We start from the raw sequence: 27,855 nt of genomic DNA, 5'->3' as shown, positions 1-27,855 counted from the left end.
ATAACTTCGTGGATTAAAGGGAAGTTAGCCACCCTGTCTAAAACACCCGCGCCCTTCAACACATTGACAAATTTGATAAAAATAGACAACTGGCGAAACCAATAACAAACATGCAACAGATCAAAATGGCAAAGTCCTAAATTTGTTTTGAAATTAAAAATACATCTTTATTGAGTAATTTCTATTCATAAAACTCGGTGTTATCTTCTCTTATCATTATCATGACGGGTTTTTTCCGACCAAAAAATCAATCCACGTGCACCAAATATATAGAATTACACGTTTTTATTACTATATTTACTTTATACATCCAGCTCATTATTCAAAAACAAAAATAGTAAAAATAGAATAAATTAATTTAAAAGGAATACAGTTATAGGATCAAAAAAGAAAGGCCCAACGGCAATGTCGGAAAATGGGTAACGGTTGGAAGGAAAATAGTGAGCATGGAAAAAAGAAGTTATAAATTTATAATAGTAAATAAATATATGGACGGTAGGGGATGAGAAGGCCCAGGAGGCGGGAGTGAGGAGGAGGAGGAGAAGGAGAAGAAGCCTCACCGCCTTTTTCCTCCTTAATAATAAATAATTCAATTTATCTTCTTTTTTCTCTTGCATCAAAAATAATAAAATAAACAGCGGCGGGAGAGAGAAGATTAGGTGCGGCGCGGAGTAGATGTACCTCTTTTGGTGAAGACCTGCTGCTCTCACGCTCCCGTTGCTGTTCGTCTCCCTGAAGAATGCCTTCACCACTCTTCAGGGTCCGGTTTATATCTATCTCCTTCATTTCTCCAAATAAAAATAATTCTTAGGTCTCGTTTGGGTTTGCGATTTTAAAATTAACAATTTAGAAGATAATATAATATGAAATTGTTTGTTGTTTACAATTTTTCTTTGTTTGGAGTAATCATTAATCCCTCTGTGTACTACAATGCAGGTTATGTTGGATTCAAGCAAAAATGGGCGGAAATTGGCCTTTATTCTCTAGGTTCTCCACAAATTCAAGGAACCAGAGTCCAGCATAAGACTTTTTGGACTGGCTGTATGCAAAATTTTGGTAAGAAAATTTATTTAGTCAGTTTGTTGTTCATGATGGCTGATGCAATTTTTCCCATTGCATGTGTTTATGATATTATTCTTGTCGAGCGTTGTCCTTGATATGTTTTTCTGATAAATAGTTAATATTGTAGTTTAATTTCATAGAAGGGAATGCAAGATCGATTATGCAGACCAATTTTGAGAATTTTCTAATTTAGGCAACAAATTATCTCAATATCTACGTAGGACCAGGAGAACATTAGAAAAACGCCAAGAAGAGCCGTAACATTTCTCTTAGATTATTGCTAGCATAAGTTGTGTTTTCCATATTTAAGAAATGCACATCTTTAGAATGATCCTATCAATTAGTTTCTTTCCTTTTGAAGCCTTGTATTTGCCATTATAAAAAGAGTGGTGAATGTATGGCAAAGGGGCAGGAGTTGAGTAATGAATTTTGAATATTAGTGAAATTTTTTGAGTTCTTTTGCTTTTAAATGCTAATTTTTTAGCTTGTTAACTGTTAGATGTCGAAATTCTTTTCTTTTTCTATCACTTCCCACTAAGAGGATGCACGACCCCTTCAACTTGATAGCGACAAGTTTCACCTTCATCTGATCTAGAACCTCCTTATAATGAAATATTCACTCTACTTCGTCCAACCAATCAATGAAAGCTTCAACTTGTAGAGTGTTTGAAAATTCTTGAAGCTTAACTCTGAAGCCTAGGACTCTGTATTGTTCATCCTAACCACATTGTTCCCTACCCAGAACATGATTGTGATACGGGTTCTTAAGCTGGAATCTGAGTCACAATCATCCAATCGTGATTCCTCTCCAAGTTTTACACCACTAGACACTAAGTTAATTCTACAACTTGCCTTTGCAAGTCTTTAATCATCACGTATTGCACACTACATTTGTGGTAGGGGACGTATTCATTCGGATACTGCCCACGCCCACCATGCTCACCGGCCATGAAATTTGATGAAAAAAATCATCCTATGAAGATGCTAAGCTCTAATACCAATGGTAGAATTGTTTTGATAGCACATGACAATAAACAAAAAACTAAGATTGAAGGTTGTAAAGGGGACTCAAGAAAGAAAATAACAATTAGGAAAGAGAAAAACCCTAGCCACCCAAAAGAAAACATAGGAAAACTCTAAGAATTTGAAATATTATTCCCCAAACTGAATTGAAAAATAAAAATCTTGAAACTTGGATACAAAGCAAAGTACTTGGCAATGTGTATAAATGCAATGAGGCAACACGTGATGTGCAACTGGTGGCACAATGTCAATGGTGGGAGATGAGGCTTGATGCATTGGACTAGCTACTCACTGCCTTGACTATTGTTAGCAAGCCTCAAATATATCTCATGTGGAGGAGGAGGAGGAGGAAGATGAAATTGTTGAGGGAGATTCTTCAGTTGATTGGAATTTTCCACCAATCCACATCATCTAGCTTGAAGAAGAGGATTTGTTAGAGGAGGTAAGTTCTTTTGATAGATACCGTCAAAATTGTTGAAGATAATTATGTTCACATGCGGTTGACGAAAATCTAAAGAGTGAAGTATCCCAATGTTGTCTTGAGAAAATTAATTATGTTCATTTTCTTGAGATTAAAAATTTTCTACCAAAGCTGGGCAAGAACCTGCCCTGCCCCGTTCGGATTTTGAGGGTTTTTTTGTGGATTCGGGTTGGATTTTATCCAACCCGTGTGGGGCGAGGCAGGTTGTAGGTATAGAAGTTTTTTCCCGTGGGTACCTGACCCGCCCCGCATAAGCATATAAAAGGAAAAAAAAAAAACCTAGTACCTCTCTTTTCATCTCTAGCCGCCTCCCACCACCCCCCCCACTACCTCTTTTCTTTTTCTTTTTTTCTTTTTCTCTCTTCTCTCACTCTCTGCTTTGTCTCCGTCTTCGTGGACCAACATTGACCAGCAAAGCTCATACCACTGCTTTGTGAGCTCTCTTCATGTTGACTGAAATCTTTGGGTCTTCGGCTGTTGGGGAATATTTTTGGGTTAATCTTGAGCTTTTTTGGTTTTTTCGTATATTTTTCTCTTAATCTTCTGGGTTAATCTTGAGCTTTTTTTGGGGTCCTCAAAGACCTCTCCACTCGTTCATGGAGTTCCATGACGAAATCCGACCCGCCCCGCACAACCTGCCCTGCAAAACTCAAACCTGCGTGGATACTATTCACTCTGTCCGGGTAGCGGGTTAGATTTTCCAAACCCGCAGGGTGCGGGTCAAGTAGGGGAAAAGGCCGAATCCCGCCCTGGCCCAACCCGCGCCCACCCTTACTAAGAAGATACTAAGCTCTAATACCAACTATAGAATTGTTTTAATAGCACATGACAGTAAACAAAGAACTAAGATTGAAGGTTCTAAAGGGGACTCAAGAAAGAAAATAACAATGAGGGAAGAGAAAAACCCTAGCCGCCAAAAGAAAACATATGAAAACTTCAAAAATTTGAAATATTATTCCCCAAACTGAATTGAAAAATAAAAATCTTGAAACTTGGATACAAAGCAAAGTACTTGGCAATGTGTATGAATGCAATGATGCAACATGTGATGTGCAACTGGTGGCACAATTTCAATGGTGGGAGATGAGGCTTGATGCATTGGACCAGCTACTCGCTGCCTTGACTATTGTTAGTGAGCCTCAAATATATATCATGTGGAGGAGGAGGAAGATGAAATTGTTGAGGGAGATTCTTCAGTTGATTGGAATTTTCCACCAATCCACAACACCTAGCTTGACGAAGAGGATTTGTTATAGGAGGTAAGTTTTTTTGATAGATACCGTCAAAATTGTTGAAGATAATTATGTTCACTATGCGGTTGACGAAAATCTAAAGAGTGAAGTATCTCAATGTTGTCTTGAGAAAATTAATTATATTGATTTTCTTGAGATTGAGAATTTTCTATCAAATTCTCCTAAACAAAATCTTGATGTTGGTTTTGGCATGTTGGAGGAAAATTTGACTTCCTGTTGCTAAGAAATAATTGATAATTTTTATAAGATTTCTACGGAGAGTGAATTGATAAAAAAATAATCAAGAGCTTGTGAAGATTAACTCAAGTTGGTGTGAGGAACTTCAGATTTACTATGGAGAGTTATGTTGTGATTGGTTGCAAATTGTTTATCTTTTGGTAACAATTTGTTTTGTTATTGAGAAGTACGAGATGAAAAAGATTGATTGGATATTCGAAAAATCGAGGAAAAGACGATTTGAATTCAAGGATGAATTCTTTATAACCCGTGGAGAATGATATAGACCAATTTTGATGATTTTCCAACTTAGGCAACAAAGCAACTCAATTTATTTTGACTGATTCTTTGATTTTAGTTTATTTTGGTATTGACTTTCATATTTCCTATAGATTTTGGTGTTCGTTCTTCATCAACGTTCTTGCAACAACCATTTCCCTGTTATTGTTGCCTTTATCGCTTGAGGCACTTCATCAAGTCATTTTATTGTTTGTTAGTATGCGGCCCCCTTAGAAAGGCCCGGCTTGTTTATGATTATTTTGTGATCATGAATGAAATCATTGCCTATTGTTTCTTTATATGTTTGTACTGCATTTTTTGTTTGAGTTCTGTTGTTGGGATGACCCCATTTATTGCTGTTCGATCTCTGTAACCCATTTCCCATATTTGAATAGAAAAAAAAAAAAAAAAAAAAAAAACCCTCCATTGATCATGCCTCCGTATCTCACATCACCATCTTCACCTTTTGCACGACAAGGAGCGGGAGAGAGAAGGAGCATCTCTATATCAACACAGAACCTCACGCCTCCCTATTCCAAAATACAAATGACCAAAACATTGTCAATGTCCCTTCTAAGGTTAGCAAAAGATAAAAATGCCTTTGTATTTTTCTCAATAAGACAAAAATACTCATATAAATTTGAAAATAATAATAATAATAAATTATAATTTTTAAAAAAAATGTATTTTCTTAAAAAAAGGGAAATTTTTATATAAACAAAACGAATTTTTAAAAAATATTTTGTTTTAAAAAACGAAATTTTTTAAACGAAATTTTTTTAATTTTTTTTAAATGGAAATTTTTATTTAAAAAATTATAAAACAAAATTAAAAAAAAAAGAAAATTATATATATATATATATATATATATATATATATATATATATATATTAATTTTAAGTTTTTTCTAGAAGTTTTAGTATTTTTTTGTTTTTATTTTACTAAGGGTAATTTGGTCATTTGGGGGGGGGGGGTGGGTGTGACATTGACAATGTTTTGATAGTTTGAGGGGAGACATTGTTAATTGAGTGGTAGTTGTAAGGGGTTATGTGAAATTTCTCATTTGATATATATATATATATATATATATATGGGGGCAAAAATAGTTAAGCTTGGCCCTTGTTCAGGAAAAAAAAAAAGAAAAGGCTTGGCTGTTGGTTCTATTGTAACAAAAATCATTTGTTACCCAAACCTTAAATAGAACAAATCTATTATATGCAATAACCAAAATCCGTCATTAAAAAGATTAGGCATGAGCAATAGCCTTTAGGAGCAACATAAAAGAGTTCTTAATGTAACAACGGTAGGAATGTAGAAGCTAAAACAACGTGGCTATATATGGCAAAGCGTTGAGTTCTATTTTGATAGGTAATTGAGTTGAAAATTAAAAAATTATTAAGAAACAATTATTTGGTTTCTTGTCTTGTGTTTATTATTAAGAAAATTAAATATTTTTTTTATTCCTGCTTTTAGCTCACCTATCTTAATATATTTCTCCTTCATACTTTACCATCTCATTCATATAAATTTTTTTTTGGACAGAAATTTTCACTAAATTAGTTTGGATGAAATTTCCTTCAACCTACTCTAATATGTGTATCTCTCACATGTTTTTTTTTTTTTTAGTCATTTATTGTCATTTTACTAGTATAGGAAACCGAACATTAATTTTTTAGAAATCCAAAAATATTGAATGACACTTGTCACTTATTAGAGTAAGTTGAAGAAAATTTCCTCCCAATAAGAAAATTTGTGCTTATTATTATTATTATTATTATTTATTCATGATGACTAATCTAGTGAAGAACTCTAATATATATTCTTCAGGGGATCCTCCAAGAAGAGCTGTACTTGGCATGCCAATCTCACCTGCATGAGATTCTCCGAAATGGCCGTGGCTGTTGATCAACATCATGGATTTAAGCCCTTCAACAGATCCCAGAGATGCAGGCTCCAATCCTACACTCACATCGATCACAATTTTCTTCAGCTTAGCCAAACCAATCTAGCCCACTCCTTAAACCAAGCAATATTTGAAGGCTATCACATCCACCGGAGCTTATCCACCCCATGCCTATCCATCACCACCGCACCGGAGGAAGACTACTTCGCCGCCGACACCAATCCCCGCATCGAGATTGTCGGCGGCCACGACGATCCACGAGCACGCGCTCTCGTTGTCGAGGTCGCCGTAGCTCTCGCCTCCGGCATCCGTCCCACGCCGGTGTCGACAGGGTTAGGCGGCACCTACTTCTTGCAGAACCGAAACGGCGATAACATTGCGGTGGCAAAGCCAGTAGACGAAGAGCCTTTAGCCTTCAACAACCCCAAAGGCTTTGCGGGTCGGGTGCTCGGCCAACCCGGCTTGAAACGCTCGGTTCGAATCGGCGAAACCGGCGTGCGTGAGTTGGCGGCTTATCTTCTCGACCACGGCGGCTTTGCCGGGGTTCCTCCGACAGCTCTAGTGAAAATCTCCAACGTCGATTTCCATGTCAACAATGGAGATGATGCTCGCGTGGCGGATTATAAGATCGCGTCGCTGCAACGGTTTGTTCACCACAAATACGACGCCGGAGAGTTGGGTTCTTCCAGCTTCTCAGTAGCGTCGGTTCACCGGATTGGGATTTTTGACGTCAGGCTGCTGAATCTTGACCGGCACGCCGGGAATATACTTGTTAAGAAAAATGATAATTCTGCGGAGCTTGTGCCGATCGACCATGGGCTTTGCCTTCCTGAGTGGCTTGATGATCCATATTTTGAGTGGCTGCATTGGCCTCAAGCATTGGTTCCTTTTTCCGAGCACGAAATGGATTACATATCGAATCTTGATGTGTTCAAAGATGCCGATCTTATAAGAACTGAGATTCCTTCTATAAGGGAATCTTCCATCCGTGTGTTTGTTCTCTGCACCATTTTCTTGAAGCGAGCTGCGACTGCCGGGCTTTGTCTCGCCGACATTGCCGAGATGATGACTCGGGAGTTCCGCTGCGACGAGGAGAATCTAAGCGCGTTAGAGATTCTCTGTGCACAAGCGAAGGCGAGTTTGCCTGGAGATGGAGATCATATTATTTGTTGTGATGATTGGAGAGAAGAAACGAGAAAAGAAGGTGAGATGTTTCAGTTTGACGACAATGAAGGCGAAGAAGATACTTCTTTCACTGAGGTTCCTAAACTGTTGAAGAACCATTTTGTGTTGCCTGATGCTGCAGCAGCATTGCCGCCGTTGTATGAAGAAAACGACCCTTTTCATGACAATTATGATGATATCAAAGCAAATGAAAATGGCGGCGGCGACGAGAGCTATAAGGTAGGAGGGGGGTTTATGAAGAGCGTGAGTTTCTCAGTACCCAACCATAACAATGAAAGTGGAGGGATTTCTTTTGAAGAGTTGAGCGAAGATGAATGGGAGTTGTTTTTGGAGGTTTTTGAAGAGCTTTTGCCCGACGTGTTTGAAGCCAAAACGTGCACCAGCATGAGGCAGAGGTTGGGAACTTCTTGCAAGTTTTGAGGGACTTGGAAATATATAATATAATATAATATAATATAATATATAACAAAATAAACTTAATTAATTAAGTGTACATTATCTGCCAGATGGCTAGAGTTGGTTGTAGATATATAAATTTTATAGGGCAAGAATGGAAAAGTGATTGGTGAAAAGCCATCCTTCCATTTTAGGTACCTTAATTTCACTATATTATTCTTTCTTTCCAGATATATATAATATATATATGGTTGTAAAAAAAAAAAAAAAAAAAAATGGTCTACCTTCTTGCACATGATTTTGGAAGGATTTATCATTGACATATATTGTTGAATATATATGATTAATTGGATCTATTTAGTTATAGAACATATTGCATGGTGTGATGGTGAAAATCATTTTTATATATAATTAGCCTAGTCTTACAAATCCCTTGAATCACGAAGAATGTGTACACTAGCTTCTTCTTTTTTCTTTTTTTCTTTTTTTTTTTTTTTAAATTAAAAAAAGAAGAAGCATTTTTAAAAAGAAATTTTTGCTAGAGAGGGCTGATGTAGGGCCCCACACTAGCCCCCCTATAGCTCCGTCACCACCTCCATACTATATGCAACATTTTGCGCATACTTGGCTTTGGCCATTCCACCCTTGAATTTTAAATCCCATATATGCAGCGTATCAATTCTACAAATATCTATGTGTTTATCTAGATTGAGATCGATGGTTATGGGATGAGTAATGTTATATATCGTACTACTTTCTCATTTGTTGATGTAGCACATAGTAAAATGATGGTAGAAAAATGGTTAGGATTGGCAATTTTTTACATAACTCGCGAACTCGATATAAAATTAGAGGATTAAGGTTTAGCATAATCGAATTTTAGTCACTAATGGGCTAGTAGATGGGTCAATCCTGAGCCATTTATTAAACGGGTCAATCCTTAGTCAACCTGCTTAACTCATGAGTGACTAGATTAACCCGTTTATAAAATAATTTTTTTTTTAAAGAAAAAAAGTTTGAAATCATGTTATTGATTGGAGATTTTGTAATTGACTACCTTTTTTTAGTCTTATTGGTATGAGATTTTATTTTATTTTTTAATTTTTATAAAAAGAAAAATTATTGACCCAAAGGCGTCATGACTCATGAACATTTTGACAAAAATTAAATGCAGCTATTTATTACAAAAAAAAAAAAAAAAAACAATTTCAATGAGTATATTGAAATATAGATATAGTTGACAAGGGAGAGATTGTTTTTTGCGTTTTTATTTTACATTGAATATTTTCTTGATGAATTCTTTACGGAAAGATGAATTCTGGGGCTTCTCTAGTTGTAACATGCATATTTCTGAAGGTACTCCTTTTTGCTCAGGTTGTTTTAGATTATTGGTTTGTTCATTGTCGACAAACGTTTCTTCAAAATTTACAATTTCAATGCATTAATTTTGTGATTTTTTTTATTTATTATTCAAGATATGCTTATAATTGACATATAGCTTCAACAGATACTTAAGTATCTCGATCTTTCCCATAATGATCTCGGGGGAAAGTGCCAAGTGAAGAGATTTTTTTGGATGCAAGTGTTACTTCAATTTTTAGAAATGACAAGCTATGTGGTGGTGTCTCAGAATTACATTTACCAAAATGCTACGGAAAGAGTCAACGTCCATCTACGCCGATAAATTTATCGGTGTTTGCATATTGGTCAATATATGTACATAATGGTTAGGGGAAAGTCCACGTACCCCCTCAAACTATCACCCAATTGATAATGACCCCCCCAAACTTAAATTGTGACAATATCCCCCCCAAACTACAAAAAATTATCAATGTTCTTTCCAATGACGAAACTACCCTTAGTAAAATAAATAAATAAAAAATACTAAAACTTCTAGAAAAAACCTAAACCTTCAAAAAAAAAAAAAAAATCCAAAGGGCGGCGCATTTAAATTTTTTTAAAAAAAATCATTTTTATAAGAAAAAAATTAAAAATTCCAATTTTTTTTTTTTTTTGTTATAAAAATTGAAAATTTTTGTTTTGTTTTATAATTTTTTTAAAAAATAAAAATTTCCGTCTTAAGAAAAAAATTAATAATTTTCTTCTAAGAAAATAAAAATTTTGGTTTTCTAAAACAAAATTAAAAAAAAAAATTAAAAAAAAAATTTCCATTTAAAAAATATATATATTTGTTTTTTAAAAAAAATTCGTTTTTTTTTTTAAAATTAAAAAATTTCGTTTAAAAAAAAATTAAGAAAAAAATCCTACTTTTTAATTTAAAATTTTTCCTTTTTTTAAAAAATAAAAAATAATATTTTTATTTTTATTTATTGTTTAATTTATAGGGATATTTTTGTCTTATTGAGAAATATATAGGGGCATTTTTATCTTTTTGCTAAACTTAGGGGGGACATTGACAATGTTTTGGTAATTTGGAGGGGACATTGTCAATTTGGTAGTAATTTTAGGGGGGTATGTGGACTTTACCCTAATGGTTATCATATATATAGGGAAAAATATAAAAAAGCTCTCCAAACTACTAGTCGTTTTCAATTTTGCCACCTAATGTTTCAAAAGTGATAAAGTAACCCCTCAAACTACCAAACTATTGCATTTTGGCCACTCCGTTAGTCAAAATCGTCAGTTTGGACGAAAACTGCAAAACGACGTCGTTTTGTTGGGGGCTACTTTATCACTTTCTGAATATTAGAAGGCTAAAATGAAAACGGCTAGTAGTTTGGGGGGCTTTTTTATATTTTTCCCAAATTTTTTTTTTTTTCATAAAAGGGCATTGTAGTAACTTACCCATAACAAAACGACGTCATTTTGCAGTTTCCGTCCAAACTGATGGTTTTGACTAACAGAGTGGCCAAAATGCAATAGTTTGGTAATTTGGGGACTACTTTATCACTTTTAAAATATTAGGAGGTTAAATCGAAAACGGCTGGTAGTTTGGGGGGCTTTTTTATATTTTTCCATATATATATATATATATATATATTAGAGTATATCATGAAGTTTAAAAATAATAGTCACAGTATAAGACCATTATTGACTTACAGTTGAAGAATATCACTGTAGTTACTGGTGAATAATTAAAGATTATCACCAAGCTAATCTAGCTAGAGTAGAAGTCTATTTGTATTCAACATGATTCTCCTATAAATAGAAGCATGTTGTATTGTAAATATTACTCAAAGAAATAAGAGTTTAATGCAGCTTTAGGACTTGATCTTGTGGATGTAGGTCATAGACCGAACCACATATATCTTTGTGTCACTATCTTCTTTGTTGTTATAGCAAAAAAATATAACTCGTCTTTGTTGCATTTGTGAATGATATCATCCACAACTTCAAAAAAAAAAACGCATGAAAACCACCACACTTCTGGATACTTCTGGCACAAACATCCCATACATCCATCAAAGGAGGACACTCCCATAGGATATGCAAAGCAATTTCTTTCTCCCTATTACAAAAAATACAAGAGTCATCTATAACTATACCCCTCTTGAGAAGATTGTCTTTGGTAGGAAGTATATTAGAAGAGGCCCTCCACATAAAAACCTTTGATGCGTTTGGCACTTGAAGACCCCAAATAGACTTCCACAAATTAGTGTACCCTAACCAACTAGATCCCTCTCCCAATCTTGCTGCTTACCTATCCTTTTCCATGTGATATGCACTGCAGACAGTGAACATACCAGTGGTAGTGGGTCTCCAAATCAACTCTTCAGCTCTACAATATCTACTCATTGGTAAACTACAAATCAACGCAACTTCTTCTTCATTGAAAATTTCTTGTATCAAGTTTTTGTTCCACTCCCCCCCCCCCCCCCCCCCCCCCCCTACCATATCTGAGTCAAAAAGGGCCTCCACCTTTGCATCCCTTGGTGATCTAGAACACACCGACTGGACAGTAGGCCGAGGGAGCCATTTATCCTCCCATATTCGCACTACACGCCCATCTCCAATATGCCATATCAATCCCTCTGAAAATAGTTCTCTAACTGCAATTAAACTTCTCCATGCATAAGATGGTCGACTTCCCAATTTTGCAATCAACGGGGATCCCCTAGGAAAATATTTAGCCCGTAGAATACAACCTGCCAAACTCTCCGGATCCTGCAATAATCTCCACCATTGATTTGCTAAAAGAGCTTTATTAAAGCAATGAAGATCTCTAAACCCCATACCCCCTTGAGATTTTGCAAACCCCATTCTCTTCCAACTAATCCAATGAATCTTCCTTTCGTTTACCTTATGACCCCACCAAAATTCCTGCATCAAGGAGTTTAACTTTTTGCATAGGGTTTTAGGTAATAGGAATACGCTCATGCTGTAGGTAGGAATGGCCTGGATCACCGCTTTTAACAATATCTCCTTCCTTGAAAGGAATAAGAATTTAGTCTTCCAATCTAACACCCTCCTCCGGACTCTGTCAATAATATTTATGAAATTCACTTGTACGTGATTTCCCTACTAAAGCTAGTAACCCCAAATATGTGTCGAACCGTTGAGATTCAGGAAGTTCTGTCAACTGAAGAAACCACTCTCGTGATTCCCGACTTGTATTTCGATTAAAGAAAATGTTTTATCTTTGTTTAACCTCTGCCCCGATGTGCTTTCATAGACAACCAAAAGGTCAAACAGGCACTGCCATTCAACTTGATTAACCTTACAAAACAGCAAACTATCATCCGCAAAAAGTAAATGATTCAATTGCGGACCACCTACCGAAGTAGGAACTCCCCTTAGCCGTCCTTGTCTTTTCGCCTTTTGCAATTTTGAACTTAGCACCTTAGCACAAAGGAGAAACAAAAAAGAAGAAAGCTCTATAATTACGATGCATGATAAAGGCACAATTTTTTGGCACAACGTTTTATTTTTTATTTAAAAAAAAAAATTAAAAATATTCTAAAACAATAACATCCTATGTTGTTCTTTATTATTTGGTTTTTTTTTTTTTAAAAAAAAAAATGATATTTTTCTTCATAAAATGGCCTTTTTTTTTTGAAAAAAAAATGGTCATTATTATGAAGAAAGGCTATTTTTTTGAAAAAAAAAAAAATACAAAAGAAAAAAAAGGACCACATAGGATGTTATTGCTTAAGCAATTTTTTATTATTTTATTATTATTATTATTATTTTTTTAAAATGACCAGATAAGGAAAAAGTTTGGTTAAAATTATGCCAAAAGGTTGTGTTTTTATCATTTCTCTATAATTACTGCTTGTTGGGTTGAGTAATTAATGTTTTTGAGGAGAGAAATGCTAGAATCTTATAAAAACTCCACATTTTGCCCATAAAAGTCTAGCAAAATGCTATATCATTTTTTTTAGGAAAAAAGATAAAACAAAAAGAAGATGATGTGGTATCTTGCCACGTGAACTTTTATGGGCAAAATATGAAGTTTTTATTAGATTCTAGCATATCCCTTTTGAAGAGGTGACATCCACGTCCACCCACCAAACGAGAACACTTGAATCAGCTTTACATAAATCAACAATTATTTTTTTGAGTGACGTTATTATTATTTTTTTGGTTGCCCCATAATACTGAATTTTTTTTCCTAACATAAATCAAGATTTACATTCTATAAATGAAATTTTTTCCCAACCTTTTTTTTTTTTTTTTTTTGAAACGGAAATTTTTTTCCTAACTGAATATTTCCTAATGTTGTGCATATACACTTGTGAGGTTTGTGTTCTAAAATAGGTGATAATAGCTTAAAAGAAATTTACTAAAATGCAGTAATAATACCTTAAAAGTGTCTATTTTCTCTATTAAAATAACTTTTATCATATTTTATTTTAGATTAATTCTTACATTTGTCATCAAGGGATAATTCAATCGGCTGTGAACCACGACTCATGAAGCAGAGGTTACTACTTTGAATCTCTCTCCCCCTTCCCTTGTATGAATATGTCAAAAAAAAAAAAAAATCTTATATTTTATATTTAATTGTAAAATAATATTTAATTATTAAATGTAAGCTTAAAAATATATCATAAATCAAGGAATTGTCTTTTTAGAATTATAAAAATCAAAAGAATAACAATTGGAGCACTACCAAAGCTACAAGACAGAAAGCCAAGCCAAGCAAACAAAAGCAAGCTGCTAAACAAGAAAAAAAGAATGAACAAGGCATGAGAATTGCTTCTTAAAGGCCCTATTTGTTAAATAACATGGCACTGTTCCTTCATTTTAAATAATAATAAAAAAAATTAATAATGATTGGTATATAAAAATGAAAAAGTAGTATTAATAAGTTAAAAAAAAAATTGTTTTGTAGTAATTTTTTATTTAAATAGAAGTAAAACGTAAATAATATGATATAAAAAGTGAAAATATTTTTATATTAATTTTTTTGAAAAAAATGAGATAAATAGTATTTAGGGGAGTTGTGCTATTTGGTACACCACTCAAGAGTTGCCTACGTGTGGGCTCAAAATAAAAGCAAGCCAATTACCGAATGAAGAAGTCAAGCACGTGGGGCCCCATTGAAGGCTAACTAAGAAAGAAAGAAAGGAAAACCAAATAAATAAATTTTTTTTTAAAAAAAAAAGGGGGGGGGGGGGGGGGGGGGGGGGGGGGATGAAGGCCGGTACGGTACATATAGTGGAGTCCAATACGAGAAATACAAATTCAACTAGGAAAGGGTTTTCTTGGAATTCTCTCCGATCCATTATACACCAGAGAATATCCAGTTCATGGCTAGGATTTCATATAAAAAATCTTATGACCACAAATGGGAGGACACATATATCACTAATAAAAATAATAATAAAATATTATTTTAAATTAAAATTTTTTTTTTAAAAAAAAGGGTGGCTGGCCACCCGACCACCCCCATTTTGGTTAGGGGTGTCTCAAGCCACCCCAATGGCTGGCCAAGGGGTGGCCGAACCACCCCCATGGCCTATGGGAGTGGTTCGGCCACCCCCATCTTGCAAAAAGGGGGTGGCCAAACCACCCCCAAGAGCCTTGGGGGTGGCTCGGCCACCCCTTTTGGGGCAAGGGGTGGCCGAATACTGGCCGGTCTGGGGTGGCTTTGGCCCTTGGGGGTGACCACCTCCAAGGGCCAAACCATTTTTTTTTTTTTTTTTTTTAACTTGGCCCTTGGGGGTGGCCGAGCGCGAAGCCACCCCCTTTTTGCAAGATGGGGGTGGCCGAACCACCTCTATAGGCCATGGGGGTGGTTCGGCTACTCCCTAGCCGGCCATTGGGGGTGGCTCCCTACTCAAAATGGGGGTGGCCGGTCACCCCCTATGGTGGCCAGCCACCCTTTCTTTTTCTTTTTTTTTTTTTCTTAATTTTTTTATTAATTTTTTTTAAAAAAATTTAAAATAATATTTTATTATTATTTTTATTAGTAGGATATGTGTCCCATTTGTGGCCATAAAATTTTTAAAATGAAATCTTAGCCATGAACTGAATATTCTCCGGTCCATAATAGACTGGAAATGGTCCTACTCCGGTTTTCTTTGACCCTTTATAAATAGAGCAATAAGCTGCACAAGAGAGGGGATATCCTATAGGGGAAAGAAGAGGAGTTGCCGTAGAGAAGAATCAGAGGAGGAAGATTTATTTCTAATATTCAAGTTATTTCTTTTCCATGTCTTTTTATTTATACATTATTAAGTATTTTAATATTATGTAAATATCTAGCTAGGGGTGAAGCCTAGTATTTTTATTATGTGTTCTTGAGACTGTTGTTGTTCTTCACATATCAATGACTGAATTTTGAGGATGCTTTTTAATTTGAGAATAATTTCACGGGACAAGTTTATTTTGACTCATTATGATTTTTGTTTATATGAAATGCTTTCTTTGTTTGATTTGTTATGATTCAGAAATATATTAAGTGCATAATTTATTGTCACATTGTTATTAAAAATCAAATTCTCAACAAAGCCATATTCAGTCTATTTTATATTTGATTGGTGCTTAATTCTTTTATCTTCCAATTAGGAGAATTGAATTTCTACTTAAAATATATGTCTCAAGAATACGTAATATAATGCAAGGTGGATCCCCAAAGCCTTAGTGTTTTTCCCATTAATTTTATCATATCTCACTTTTATTAAATTATTTTAGTTAATTTAATTTTTGGTTTACTTTGGTTATTTTTATCTTAATAGTTTACTGCTTTAATTATTTATTCTGTTTAGATTAGTTGCATTGTTTACTTTTTATTTCTCAACGACTGCATCTTTATTGAACTAAATTAGAATTTATTTAGTTAAGATTTAGTTAGTTTTCCTACAATTATACAAGTCCTTGTGGGTTCGACCTCGCACTTGCAACCCTATATTTAAAACGATTCATGCACTTACGAGTACATTTAAAATTTCACAACACGCGGCATCACTTTATTTCATGCCTAGGCGGTAATGCAAACTTTCTTTCTTCACTTCTTACATTATTTGTTACTAAAAATGTAACACTCCAATTTATAAAAATAGTTATTGGTGCTAATAGTTATCTTTGAAAGAAAGCTTAAGTTCACTTACAATTTGATAAATGGATGTCTCTAAAAGTAGAGAATACTAAACCCTAAACTAGAATATGAGATCTAACTAATAACAGATAATGTTGAAGTAGAATATGAACAAAAAATACTGTTAGAATATTTGATCTTATTCTAATTTATTATGTTTCCTTATATATTATAGGGTTTAGTTTAGAGTTTCTTGTCCACTACTTCTTTTCTCTCTATAAATAGAGAGCTATGTAAACATATCAAAATATAGAAGGGAATATATAATGTAGTTTATTATATGCTTCCGTTATCTCTCTTCTCTCTTTTCCTTTCATTTCAATAAATTTAATAATAGGAGAAAGTCTACATACCTTCTCAAACTACCACGTCCTCCAAACTTTCAATTGTGACAATGTTCTCTCCAAACTACCAAAATATTGTCAATATCTTCCAAGGACAAAACTATCCTTAGTAAAATAAAAACAAAAATTACTAAGACTTCTAGGAAAAAACCTAAAACTGAAAAATAAAAAATAAAAAAAATAAAAAAATTCAAGAGGTGCCCAAATTTAAAAATATAAAAAATATAAAATTTTCAATTTTTAAATAAAAAATTCCGTTTAAAAAAATAAAAAATTTCTTTTTTTTCTTTTTTTTAAAAAATAGTTTTTCTTTAAATAAAAATTTCTGTTTTAAAAAAAAAAACCTTAATTTTTTTTAAAAAAAATTTCAAATATATAAGGACATTTTTATCTTTTTGCTAGCCTTGAGGGGGGACATTGACACTGTTTTGGCAATTTGGAGAAGACATTGTCACAATTAAAAGTGTGGAGAGACATTGTCAATTGGGTGGTAGTTTGAGGGGAGTATGTGAACTTTGCCATTAATAATATATTTAATAAATGTAATCTCCTAGACTATAAGATAAATATTATCTTGTGGTTCCTCTTGTGACTTATCTTGGTCTTTATCTCCAACAAGTAACATCTTTTTCGTCTCTAATTAATTATATGTAATGTTTTGGTTTACGAGCAAAGAAAAAAAAACTTATATTTGTTGCTAACTTTACAATTATTAGTGAATGATAGCATTTTAGTCGCCAACGAAAATTCATGGTCATTGTTAATAATCATGTAATTATTAGAAATGGCATCATTTCGTTTCTAGTAATCTTCAATTTTTTTTTTTTTTTTTTTTTTGAATTGTGAATTTTTTGTGAGTGATCGGTGAGACTTTTAGGGAGCGGAGACGTTTTATTTATTTTAAAGTTCTTTCAAGGGTATTAGATTTGAATTTGAGTTGAATAGGGGCTTGTATAAAGAATTAAAATGAAATGTGTCAAGGCTTGACAGGTGACGAGTTACCTTTAAAATAGTAAGACTATAAGAGTCTCAAAGGATCTGTTTTTACCGGATGCTTGCATCCCTTTTATAGAGTTTTCGATATAAGGTTTTCGTATAGGGTTTTCGATAGGGGTGATCATTTATTTATTTATTTATTTTTAATATGTCGGCACAAGAGGGTGGAAGAAGATTCGAACTAATAACCTCCGCTTCATTAAGCGTGGTCCCAGCCAATTGAACTACCTCTTGAAGACTAAGGGTGATCATTTATCGATTGAATATCTGAGTCACTGATGTCTTAAAATTTGTATCCTTTATTTATGGGGATTATGTAGTTATTATCCTTATAATTTTTGTATTTGAGTGATATTCTTACCTGTAGATCTCAATTACATATCCCATATTGGCATTCATGATTGTAAAATTATTTTTTCCTTGATTATAAAATTATTGAATTCTTGATTTGACTAATGCATAGACTGCTAATTATAAGAATCAAAATAAAACAGTTTTTTTTTAAAAAAATACATTTTACTCCATGAACTATCCATCTATTTCCACTTTGACCTCAAATGTTTAAAAAGTGATACTTGACCCTCCAAACTTCCAAATTGTTGTAATTTGACCATTTTGACCTTTTTTTTTTTTTTTTTTTTTTTTTTTTTTTTTAACTTAATGCTCCTAAGTTAAAAAATAAAATAAAAAAATAAAAGTAAGGGGTGTCCGATCTGGAGTGGCCGAAGCCACCCCTAGGCCCAACTGAGGTGACCGATCACCCATTAATTTTTTAATTTTTTTTTAAAAAATTTTAAATTTATTTATTTATTTATTTATTTTTTAAAAATAAAACTTGGGATGGGGGGCATTTTGGAAAGAAAAAAAAAAGTCAGAATTGTAGAATTGCAACAATTTGAAAGTTTGGGGGGGGGGGGGGGTCAAGTGTCACCTTTTAAATATTGGAGGTCAAAGTGTAAATGAGTGGATAGTTTGGGAGTAAAATGTTTTTTCATTTTTTCATTTTTTTTTTTTTTAAAAATAAAGTTCAATAAAAATTAGTAGTCATTTAGAGTATTCCCAATAGAAGAGCTAAATGTTACTTTTATCTAAAATGACTCTTTAAATGTTTAAAAAACCCCTACATTGGATTAGCCAAAAGAAAATGTAAAATAGATATTTGATTGGAAGAGCTAAAAAAAAAAGCTAAATGTAGCAGCACTTTTCAATAGAACTATTTTATTTTTCATCGTTTCTCTCATTTATTTTCGCTTTTTCCAAAATCTTTTCCTACTATTTCTCAGCATGTTCTTTTTTTTCCAAAACTTTTCTCATTTTTCCTCTCATATGTTCTCTTTTTCTCAAAACTTTTATTGCTTTTAATAATATTTTAATAGAATAGATAGAAATATAGTTAATCAGATGTAGAGACATTTAAAAATAACTTAGCTAAACTAGATAAAAATGAATTTTGAAAAGCCATTTTATATAAATATATGACTCCTCCATTATAAATGCTCTTAGAAAGATTTGATCCCTTTAAAAAAAAAAGAAAAAAAAAAAAAAAAAAAAAAAGAAGAAAGATTTGATAATGGCCTAATAAATACGAATAAATGTTATTTTATTAATCTTTTTCTTTTGGTATATTTTTGAAAGGAAAAGGTATCAAATGTATTTCCAACTCTGAAAGTTGATTTGATTAAACCAAAAAAAGCACATTATTAAGCCGGTTTCTGATAGGCAAACAACACATTTGTTTCTCCCGCATTGCAGCTCCATCGTCCTCCATCAACCGGCGGCGAACCAGCTTCGGTACCTCTCTCTCTCTCTCTCCTCGAAGATAACACTTTCTCCCCTTCTATTTCTTACCTCGTTAAAATTTTCCATTTTGTGTGAAATACTGTGCTCAAGAAAGAAGATCCGTATGTGTCTTTGCTCATTTTGTTCGTGGTTCAAAGTTGTGTGCTGCTTGTAATTTTAGCTTTTTTGGGAAATGTGTTTGGATTATGAACCTCTCCAGTTATGGGATTTGGGTTCAAGTTTTGTGGGGCCGATGTTGGTTTGGCATTTGGGATTCTAGGGTTTGCTTTGCTTGTGCTATTTCTTTCAATTTCCTTAAGTGGGTTTCAGTTGGATTTTACTTTAATCTTTGTCTTGTTGTGCTTTTTTGTTCAGTTTAGCCTAATAGGTTCTCTTTGCTTCCCGAAAATATGCATGTTTTTATGAATAGAATGTGGATTTGGTTCCAATTCGGAGAAAATATTTTTCTTCTTAAGCAGAAGGTTTATTGTAAAGTAATCTGAGGACGATTAATGATGTGTTCGATGGCCTAAAATTAGGAGAAAAAGGAAATAAATTTTGTGTTACAACTGTTTGTTGTAGAAGTTGGTTTTCTTAGATTTCAACTAAATAACGTATTAATAACCAACTGTATAGTTTCTGTGCAAATTGAGGCTGCTTCAACTATGACAAATTTTTAAACAATATGACCATTTGGAAATGACAAATTCTCAAAAATATGATTGTTTGAGAAAGAATAAAGAAATAGTTAAAAGACTGGCCATTACTTATCAACTTTCAGTATACTCCCTATTACTTATCAAAAAAATAAAAATAAATAAGAAATATTTAAAAGAGAACATTTAAATGGAATAGTGAAAGTAGATAGCTAAAATGCTAAGATTGATTGGTGCTTTGAGAATGTGGATAGCTAAAATATAGAAATGTGATTGTTTAGCTATTTTGGCTAGTACATTTGCTGAGGTTTCTGTGAATGCTCTAACAAAGACCGTTGTTTCCCTTCTCTCTTGCAGTCACACCCTCGCTCTCTGTGCAAACTCATTCACCATGACAGTCAGCATATTCGACCACCAGCTCCCCAACGACTCTCACAACCTCTACGATGTGTCGTTCTACACGGACAATATCCATACTCTTGTCACCCAAACCCCTTCCATGGTCAACACTTGGCTCACAGAAACCTACCAAATCTACCAGAGCCGTCCCCACCGCATGATTGTCGGACTTGACGTCGAGTGGCGCCCCAGCTTCAACAGCTACCAGAACCGCGTCGCCACTCTGCAACTCTGCGTTGACGGCCGCTGCCTCATCTTCCAGCTCATCCATGCCCCCTTCATTCCCCCCTCTCTTGTCAACTTTCTGGGCGATGCCAGTTTAACCTTTGTGGGGGTCGGCATAGAGAGCGACGCTGAGAGGCTCTTGGAAGACTATGGGTTGGGAGTGGCCAATGCAGTTGATCTTCGGGTTCTGGCTGCAGAGGAGTTGGGGGTGAGGGAGCTGAGGAATGCTGGGTTGAGGGGCTTGGTCATGGAGGTGCTCGGAAAGGAGCTTACGAAGCCGAAAAGAGTTACGATGAGTAGGTGGGACAATATGTGGCTTACTCATGCTCAGGTGCAGTACGCTTGTCTTGATGCTTTTCTGTCTTTTGAGATTGGGAAGTGTTTAAACGCAGCAGGTTAGGATTATTCTTGGATTTTGGGATGTGGGTTTTGGTGGGTTTCTTGGATGAAAGAGTTTGGACAATATTTGGGATGGTTTTGTGTCTGTGTGAATATTAGTGTGATTTTTCTTTTGTGGGTTTCATGAATATGGAATATGGAACTTGGATGGTGGGCTTTGGAATTTGGATTAGTACGGTGCCATTATGTGTTCCATTTCTTTTTTCTTTCTAGGGATTAAATTGTTTGGTGACATTTCTTTGTCCTTACAAGGTTGAATTACGTTTAGAGTTTTGACTTGTTTGACCATGATTGCATTTTCTGTTTAATCTGAAATGGTATACACATTGAATGAGGATGGTATTTTTGAATTCTGTGAATTTATTAATTGATTTAGTGAGTTGCTATACTGTTATTTGTGGATGAGCATGCATTGGTTGGTGCTCATCCCCATTAGCTGTGCCAATAGTGCAAGAGGGGAATGAAGTCTTGTTGTATGGAGTTGCAGCATGGCAACTATGGTGATCATGGTTTGGATTTGGATGAAGAAGCATGGTGATGGTACCATGGCACATAGAATAAAATAGTGGCAGTGACAAGTGGGCGCAGTTCTGATGTTGGTAGAGAAGGATTGTGATAGTGTTGGTAGTTGGCGGTTGATATGGTTTCATGAGTTTGGACTTAGTCATGCTTTGTATACACAATGTTGGTAGGGACAGGGTTATGGTAGCACTTGCTGTGCTACTTTTAGTATAAACTTTTATTCTGAGCTATTACAGTGTAAACTTTTAGTAAGTTTATTACAGTGCCCAACAACCATTTATTCTGAGCTAAAAATGTGCTTACTATGTGGGAGTCCTCTAGTTAGTGTAAACAAGTTGGATGGGAAATTCCATTAACCAAAGGACTGCAGGGTCTCCTTTAGGTAGATTCAATCAGTTTGAAGTTTTTCAGATTCACTAATCAAATGGCCTCGATGTCATTGATCTTGTTTTCATGGTTTGATCTTTTAAAGATGTGTTCCTATTTGTTTGTAAAGGAATTTGGTTATTATAGTGGGCACTGCAGGCATTTAGTCAAACCAACAGATTAGTGTACATTATTGCATATCAAGAGCCATGGTCTGAATTAGCATTTTGGTTTGAAATGAAGTTTATTTGCTAGTCTAAACCTGTGGGAAGATGTTTGGGAAGCCTAGGGATTTGATCATTGAGGCTGATACGCATAATTTGGCCAATACTAGATGCAGAGATTCAAAGGTGGTTTAGAGAAGGGATAGGTAAAGACTCTTTTTTTTGTCTTGTGAATTTAAAGACAGCCTTATGTTGTAGAAAATCATGTTTTTAGCTTTTAATCATTTTAAATTAACAAATGTTGATGCATTATTTGAAGTTGTGTGTGTATCTTGCAAATTTGATGCAAGTCAGGGCATTTATCTTTCCATGAGTTCATGGAGCAAAAGAGGCCGATTAATACCTCCATGTGGTTAATTTATGTGCACGAGCAAAGATATTCAACCAATTTAAATAATGGGAAATTAGGTCATGATTCATGTGTTATTGGTAGTTTTGGTTCTAAAATTACCCCAATTTCTAATTTGATAGGTTTGAGACCTTAGTTTAGGGTCATTCTTAATTTGGGAGTTGTGTTCTTTTCTATCCAACAAATAATAAAAATGATTGTGAAAACAATTATGTACATCATATTAAAAAATAGAAAAAAATAAAGAAGGGATTGTGGTTGGGATCCAACCTAACCACCCTAGCTAGTGGGTGGGTTCGAGCCACTTCTCCAATAGTTCGGGTAGCTCGTAGTTAACCCTTTGTGGCCATCCCCTCTATCAGTGGAACACGAGCAAGGTATAGCTACCAACGGCCACTATCATAGCTAGGTTGGGTACCCCCAACCTCTTTTTTTTTTTTTTTTTTTTTTTTTTGTTTAAAAAACTAAAAAATTTATTGACGGGTATAATTATGTTTTCATAGCCATTTTTTATATCTATTTAGCAAAAAGGTTGATGGAGATCTTAAATTTACAGTGGGCCCAAAGTTGGGTCTCAAATTTTTCTATTTAGAAACTAAGATCTTAAGTTAAAATGGCTAAAAATAGAGGGAGACTTTATCGTATTTTTTTTTTTTTTTTTTAAAAAATCTATAATGGAGTCAACTTAGGGCCTGTTTGGGTGTGTGTGTGAGGAGCTTAAAAGTGCGTTTAACACTCAAAAAGTTTGTTTGAAAAAAAGTACTCGTTTAGTAAAAAAAAATTGAAATCGGTTTTAAGAGTTCAAAAAGCCTAAAAAGACCAAAATACATTTTTTGACAAAAGATTAAAAATAAAGCTTTTGCAAAAAAAAACGTATTTTAACTTAAAAACTCTATTTATCAAACGCAATCTCCAACAGACTCTTAGAGAAAAAAACAAAATGACGTTAAACAACATTTTTATCAGTAAAAATGACATTTAACATGTTTTTGTCGACCGCGGTAGTTACCTCAAAAATGGTTGGACAAAAAAAAAAAAAAAACCAAGGTAATAATACACGTACTTTCACTTATATCAAATTTTCCATACTTATAGGTGGCTTTTAAAACTACAATTAGATTAAAATCCAATAAAAATTCATCTCATATTTAATGATAGTTTTTAAAGAGAAGAATAAGTGTAATATATTACACTTATGAAAAATCATTATGCAGTACCAATGTGGGAAAGTGAGCTTAAAGAAGTGAGAGTAAGTGTAATATATGAAAAATCATTATGCAGTACCTTGCTCTTGTGTTCTCTTGTGATAAAGGGACATAGGAGAGACAATGAACTAAATTAAATTCCATGAGAACACTTTATTAGTAGCTAATTACCAAATTCAAATACAAACCAAAATTTCTGAAAACCAATTCTAATAAAGAAAAAAAAGAATAACTAAACTCTTAAACTATCTTTAAACTATAGTAATCAACCTAATTGTAATGTTAAAAAAAGAAAAAGAAAAAAGAATGAACTAAATTAAATTCCATGAGAACATTAGTAGCTAATTACCAAATCTAAATAAAAAAAAGAAAAAAAGAAAAAAAAAATGAACTAAATTAAATTCTTTGAGAACATTTGTAGCTAATTACCAAATTCAAATAAAAACCAAAATTTATGAAACTTAATCAATTTACAAACCCATAATAAGAAAATGGAGAAATTAAAGTACCAATTCTAATAAAGAAAAAAAAAATCACTAAAACTACCGAATTGTAATGCCAAAAAAAAAAAAAAAAAACACATTAAAGCTTGAGCGACAAGTCAAGAACTCCAGAAGTTTCGCATTGCGAAGAAGTACTACTCTGACGATAAATTTCACTGGAAATTGCGTTAGGAAAAGGTCCCATAATTAGAGACATGCCACCATTTGAAGTATTCACATTCAACGGTAAACGCTCATGAATCCTTGCCGCTAAGCATTGTGCTTGATAAATATTAGCCTGGGTTTGCCAGTAACCTTGATACCCGTACCCGGGTCTACCACGTGGCCAACCGTTATAGTTCGGCTTATGAATCATCGAGTGCCCCTGAACTCCTAGAGTTTTGCTCACAGATCCATGCAGAGGATTTGCAGCCAAAACCGGATACGGGAGCGACGACGTATGATCTATATGTTCAAAACCTGCAGGAGAAATATATATTAATTTATCCTTCTTCTTTGCGGCTCGCTCGTGCTTGTGGGCGTTTTGATGGCCTCCAAGCGCTTGTGAATTGGAAAACTTCTTGTTGCAGTACTTGCAAGAGAAAGACCGCTTCTCCGGCGGCGGCGGCCGAATGGTTACCGCCGCCTCCTGCAAACAATCAAACAGATTGAGTGCAAGAATGGGTGGCCCAGTGGGGGGAGTTTCCTGTACAACTCCTTGCATGATCTCGTTGTTTTCTTTGGCTGAGATATGTTCTCGAGAGGGCGACGACGTCGTCATTGTGGAGCTTCAAAAGAGTTGGTTCTAGGGTTTGAGAGAGAGAGAGAGGGATGCACGGTATTAATGGGGGACAGAAGCCGGCCGATCTGATATCTTCCGTGCATGGAATGATATCTCTTGTGAAGATACTGCATGTTCTTAAGCAGGAAATGTAATAATTGTAACAAGATAAGCCCTCTATGTCTTTGACTTTACAACACAATCGTACCTTTCTTGTACTAATTAAGGTTATGGATCTCGTGTTTTAAATGATAAAGAATAACTTGGATGTGGTTATGATACAAATTTATTGTTTTTTTAGTACCTTCCAATTATATATTGACACATCAGCTTAGTACAATTTAAGAAAAGTAAACAAATGCACATGATCACATCTAAATCTATTAAAAATAAATAAATCTCACCTTACATATATGGATGTGTTTGTTTTCTTTTCTTAACTTGTACTAAACTGAAGTGTCAATCTCTTGTTGGAGGGCACAACCCCGTAGAAGCAACTCTCTAAATAATAATAAAGAGACTATAAGATGCGCTTTGGTGCCTGAGCAAGCGAACAAAGCTACATAGGTGAGCTCTCAAGCTTAATTAAGTAGAGGAACACCTTTCACCTATCCTTGCCGGGCCGATCCACCAATTACTGACTAAGGGTTCTTACACAGGGAAAAAAAAAAAACAAAGAAAAAAAAAAGATGATAAAATTAGAGTTTGAGACTTAGAGATCATAGTTTGATTCTTTCTGTTGAGGAAATTATTAATTGTATCATACAATAGCATTTAATATTTCCTATATAAAACAAGTATAATTAATATCCTACTATGCTTCTATGAAAGTAAATATGCTAGGCATAAACCAATAGCTAGCGACTCCTTTTCCCTAAATGGAAAGTTTGTTCAAGAATAAATGTGAGAAGATGCATGGCATTTAATATTGCTACATGTTTAAATTAATTTGCTTCAATGTCTCTCCAATCTAAATTGATTATTTTTTCTATTAAAATTTGAACCAATAATATTATTGGTGTCCTTCCATGAATTAACCACGATGGTTGTAAGTTGTAACTCGTCAACTGTTCCGTGAACAATTAATATTTAAAGAGTGTTTTAAATAATAAATGCTGAGGAATTATATATATATATATATATAAGGAATTTTATGGGGTAATTATCTTTTGCCTCCATGAACTACAGTGCCTTGGTACTTTCCCCCCATGAACTATCAACTATGACACCTTACATATCCCATCAAACTACCATCTTATGACAAAAAGTCTCATTCCGTCAGTTAAAATGGTTAAAATTGAAGGTCAAGCTCATGTGCAAGTCATATGCCATTTTAAATTTTTTTTTCTTCCACTTTTGCCCTCACTTTAGACCCATAAAATGACGTTTATACCTTCCTAAACCCTAATCCAACACATAAAAATAATTTAAAATGAAGGCAAAAGTGGAAGAAAAAAATTTTAAAATGGCACATGACTTGCACATGAACATTGACTGTCAATTTTAACCTCGCTCTTTAACTGACGGAATGAGGTTTTTTGTCATAAGATAGTAGTTTGGTGGAGTCACATGTCATAGTTGATAGTTTATGAGAAAAAAATGCCAAAACGCTATAGTTCATGGGGTCAAAAAGTAATTACCCCGAATTTTATTTTTAATATATATGTATATATACACACACTCATACACTACTACAACTTCTATACTTACTTGTATGTAATATGTTCAGTTCAATTATGCTATTAGCTTATATATTCGTGCTCTTCTACAAACATTACACGTACGTGATTTAACGCCCGTCATATATAATTGTTCCATCGCTTTAGATTATGTTACAAATTCCTCAATAATTTCTTCAAAAAATAAAGAATTAAGTTTATTTGGTTTGAAAGTCAACTATTTAGACGAAAAAAAGAAAATAAAACCTAGAGTATATATTTCAATTATAGAGTTACTTGACTTGTAAAAAAAAAGCTATTGAGTTGTGAATTGGATTCTGCCAAACTTCGAAGTCTACGGCCATCAAATTCTTGTTACAGTAATTCTTTAAACTTTAATAATTTAATCAATTTCTTAGTTATTTGTTTTGAACTTTTGAGGGAGTGAGAGGTGTACGGTGAAAATATTGGTCAAAGCCAAAAATTATCCATTAAAATAAATTGTAAGTTATATTTATATGTTTAGAAAATAATATTTTTTTGTTGAATTATTTACTTGATTGGTAATTTATAATTTTTACATTAATTTTTGGCTTAAGTTTAAAGAAAATTGTTTATTCTAAACCAAAATTTTGGCTTCGCCACTAATCAAAACTCTGTTTTAACAACAATAGTTTGTGTGGACAAAAACGCGAAACTTGCTAAGTGGCACCATTTTGTTGGCGCGTTGGTGTTTTTTTTTTTTTTTTTTTTTTTTTTTTTTTTTTTTAATTTTTTGTTGGTTTGGTTTTTATCTTTAGTCTTTAGTTGCTACTTGTAGTTGCGTGTTTCAAAGTTACCATTCCTCTTTCTTTTTCTTTGTTTTTTTTTAAGTGAAAAAGGTTGCAACTTATGATTCCTTCTGCTAACTTTTCTTTTTTTTTTTTTAAATGAAAAAAGTTGAAACTTTTCAGGGTACATCTCTCAATTGTTGAACAGAGAAATTCGACAGACTCAAACTTTTCCAAATTGCAAATCTATGTGGACTGTGGTATATTGTTGAAATGATTTAATCTTTATTATCTCTATATTTAGCTTCATGTAATTGTTATCTTTATCTTTAGTTTCATGTAATTTCTATCAATAGCTCATACGGTACTATAAGATGGGAGGAAATAGTCCAAATGCAG

The 27,855-nt window shown here is 33.9% G+C and overlaps 3 protein-coding genes across 3 annotated transcripts; 2 read left to right on the top strand and 1 right to left on the bottom strand.

The window, feature by feature from the left end:
* The first annotated feature begins 518 nt into the window (after positions 1-518).
* Positions 519-8,023, top strand: LOC132192106 (phosphatidylinositol 4-kinase gamma 8). The gene is made up of 3 exons (XM_059607323.2): positions 519-760; positions 937-1,056; positions 6,142-8,023. The coding sequence occupies exon 3, from the start codon at positions 6,188-6,190 to the stop codon at positions 7,820-7,822; it is 1,635 nt and encodes a 544-aa protein (XP_059463306.2). The 5' UTR covers positions 519-760; positions 937-1,056; positions 6,142-6,187; the 3' UTR covers positions 7,823-8,023.
* An 11,285-nt stretch (positions 8,024-19,308) lies between these two features.
* On the top strand, positions 19,309-21,366 carry LOC132192207 (3'-5' exonuclease). The gene is made up of 2 exons (XM_059607480.2): positions 19,309-19,432; positions 20,434-21,366. Exon 2 carries the CDS (start codon positions 20,468-20,470, stop codon positions 21,098-21,100), a length of 633 nt encoding a protein of 210 aa, XP_059463463.2. The 5' UTR covers positions 19,309-19,432; positions 20,434-20,467; the 3' UTR covers positions 21,101-21,366.
* A 2,981-nt stretch (positions 21,367-24,347) lies between these two features.
* On the bottom strand, positions 24,348-25,028 carry LOC132162271 (uncharacterized). The gene has a single exon (XM_059572529.2). It carries the CDS (start codon positions 25,026-25,028, stop codon positions 24,348-24,350), a length of 681 nt encoding a protein of 226 aa, XP_059428512.2.
* Positions 25,029-27,855: the final 2,827 nt, after the last annotated feature.

This window comes from Corylus avellana, chromosome 10 (genome assembly GCF_965113065.1).
Source record: "Corylus avellana chromosome 10, dhCorAvel1.hap1.2, whole genome shotgun sequence".
NCBI lineage: Eukaryota > Viridiplantae > Streptophyta > Magnoliopsida > Fagales > Betulaceae > Corylus > Corylus avellana.
Note: the sequence above shows the minus strand (reverse complement) of the source record. Positions and strands in the feature narration are given on the sequence as shown.

Bases quoted from the DNA above. Each gene is read 5' to 3' on its own strand.
- LOC132192106 (XM_059607323.2), top strand. From the start codon at position 6,188: ATGAGATTCTCCGAAATGGCCGTGGCTGTTGATCAACATCATGGATTT.
- LOC132192207 (XM_059607480.2), top strand. From the start codon at position 20,468: ATGACAGTCAGCATATTCGACCACCAGCTCCCCAACGACTCTCACAAC.
- LOC132162271 (XM_059572529.2), bottom strand. From the start codon at position 25,028: ATGACGACGTCGTCGCCCTCTCGAGAACATATCTCAGCCAAAGAAAAC.